Source organism: Priapulus caudatus, unplaced genomic scaffold (genome assembly GCF_000485595.1).
Source record: "Priapulus caudatus unplaced genomic scaffold, Priapulus_caudatus-5.0.1 Scaffold243, whole genome shotgun sequence".
In the NCBI taxonomy this organism is placed as follows: domain Eukaryota; kingdom Metazoa; phylum Priapulida; class Priapulimorpha; order Priapulimorphida; family Priapulidae; genus Priapulus; species Priapulus caudatus.
The window spans coordinates 337,851-339,663 of NW_014577304.1; the positions used below are offsets into that span (position 1 = coordinate 337,851).

The 1,813-nt window shown below is 43.9% G+C and overlaps 1 protein-coding gene across 1 annotated transcript in view; it reads right to left on the reverse strand.

The window, feature by feature from the left end:
- Window positions 1-1,813, reverse strand: part of LOC106807924 (oxysterol-binding protein-related protein 8-like) — a gene marked incomplete at its 5' end in the record, with an annotated part of 20,389 nt that overhangs the window by 6,936 nt on the left and 11,640 nt on the right. Inside the window, 2 exons of the mRNA XM_014810438.1 lie at window positions 434-514; window positions 1,573-1,739. Of these exons, the coding sequence (XP_014665924.1) occupies window positions 434-514; window positions 1,573-1,739 (248 nt within the window). The remainder of the gene's footprint in view (window positions 1-433; window positions 515-1,572; window positions 1,740-1,813) is intronic.

Consider the following 1,813-nt stretch of genomic DNA (forward strand, 5'->3'; position numbering starts at 1 on the left):
TATAAATCAGTAATGCTATTGATAGCACCCTGATAGTACTGATGCATTACATACCAGTACCGTTACTGAGTGCTAATGCAGTATAAATCAGTAATGCTATTGATAGCACCCTGATAGTACTGATGCATTACATACCAGTACCGTTACTGAGTGCTAATGCAGTATAAATCAGTAATGCTATTGATAGCACCCTGATAGTACTGATGCATTACATACCAGTACCGTTACTGAGTGCTAATGCAGTATAAATCAGTAATGCTATTGATAGCACCCTGATAGTACTGATGCATTACACACTAGTACCGTTACTGAGTGCTAATGCAGTATAAATCAGTAATGCTATTGATAGAACCCTTATAGTACTGATGTATTATGTATCAGCAGTGGCTATTGACAGCATGGGTGTACGGGATTGCTATAGCCATTGATATACCTGCTTCAGTAGCATCCACACTAGACTCTTATTCTCCTCAGCAATCTCCTCTGTCTGAACGCCCTCGCCTCCTACCAGAAACTGAAAAATATACGCAAATGAAAACAGTGAGCGAAAAACTCATGCCACAGATGATTCCACCTTAGTGCAAGCACACGTCAATTTCTTAGTGCTCCTACATTCTAAGTAAGCGCATAGTTAACTCACATGATATTCGTGTCACTTGTTATATTCAAACAGTAATGCTACATTGAATATTACGCAGAATATGTTTAAAGCTACACATTAGCGTAGGTTTAATGTATGTTTTCTGTAATTTTAAATTATGCAACTTCGAAACAAAAATTTTGCAGAGCAATATATACTCGCTAGAAATTTTTTTTTTATAAATTATACTTTATTACTGATATTAAAGTATACTTATTAGAAACTGTCAACGATCGTTTTCTTGCAATACAAAAATTCTAGATCAACATTTCACTTCATCGCAACATCGCAACAAAATATCGCATATAAGACCCATCCTAACGACAACCTTAACCCTAACCCTAACCCAGGATGAGGGAAATAAGCACAGCAGCTATCAGGCGATTGCCTGAATACAGCCAAACGCAATCCAACGTAGATAACCCCCACAACAAATCTATTGCCACATCAAAACGAGAGGTTGATCTTTTGAATCCAGGCCATACTGCGACAATGTCATGCGTGACAGCTCACGAAGCAGCGCTGGGTACATATCCAACCTAGATAACCCCCACGACAAATCTATTGCCGCACTAACATCTAGCTATCGATCTTTCGAATTCTGGCTGTACTGCAACGACGTCACGCACTAACCCTTACAGAACTCAAAACCAATCTATTGCTGCATCAAGCTGAGAGGTGGGTTTTTCGAATCCCTGCAGTACTGCCGACGATGTCACACACAATCGCTCGCAGAACGGCAAACAAATCTATTGCTGTATCAAGCGGAGAGACAGATATTTCAAATCCCGGCCGATACTGCGGCGACGTCACACACAATCGCTCGCAGAACGGCAAACAAATCTATTGCTGTACCGACCAGAGAGACAGATCTTTCAAATCCCGGCCGATACTGCGGCGACGCCGCGCCGCAAGGAGCGCCCTCTACGTACCGATCCGATCTCGCTCGTCTGCGCAATGTAGGCGGTCTCCGTCGGCGGCATCCTGACATCCTCCTCGAACGCTGACTCCTCTGGCAGCGACTCAGAGTCGGTCTTCTCTGAAGCGACGCCTTCCAGCTCACGGCCGCCGTCGTCCGTGCTCGGGTGGTCGTCCATTTCTGCAGAGCACGCGAGAGAGAGAGAGAGAGTGAGAGAGTGAGGGACAGAGAGAGAGAGAGAGAGAGAGAGAGAG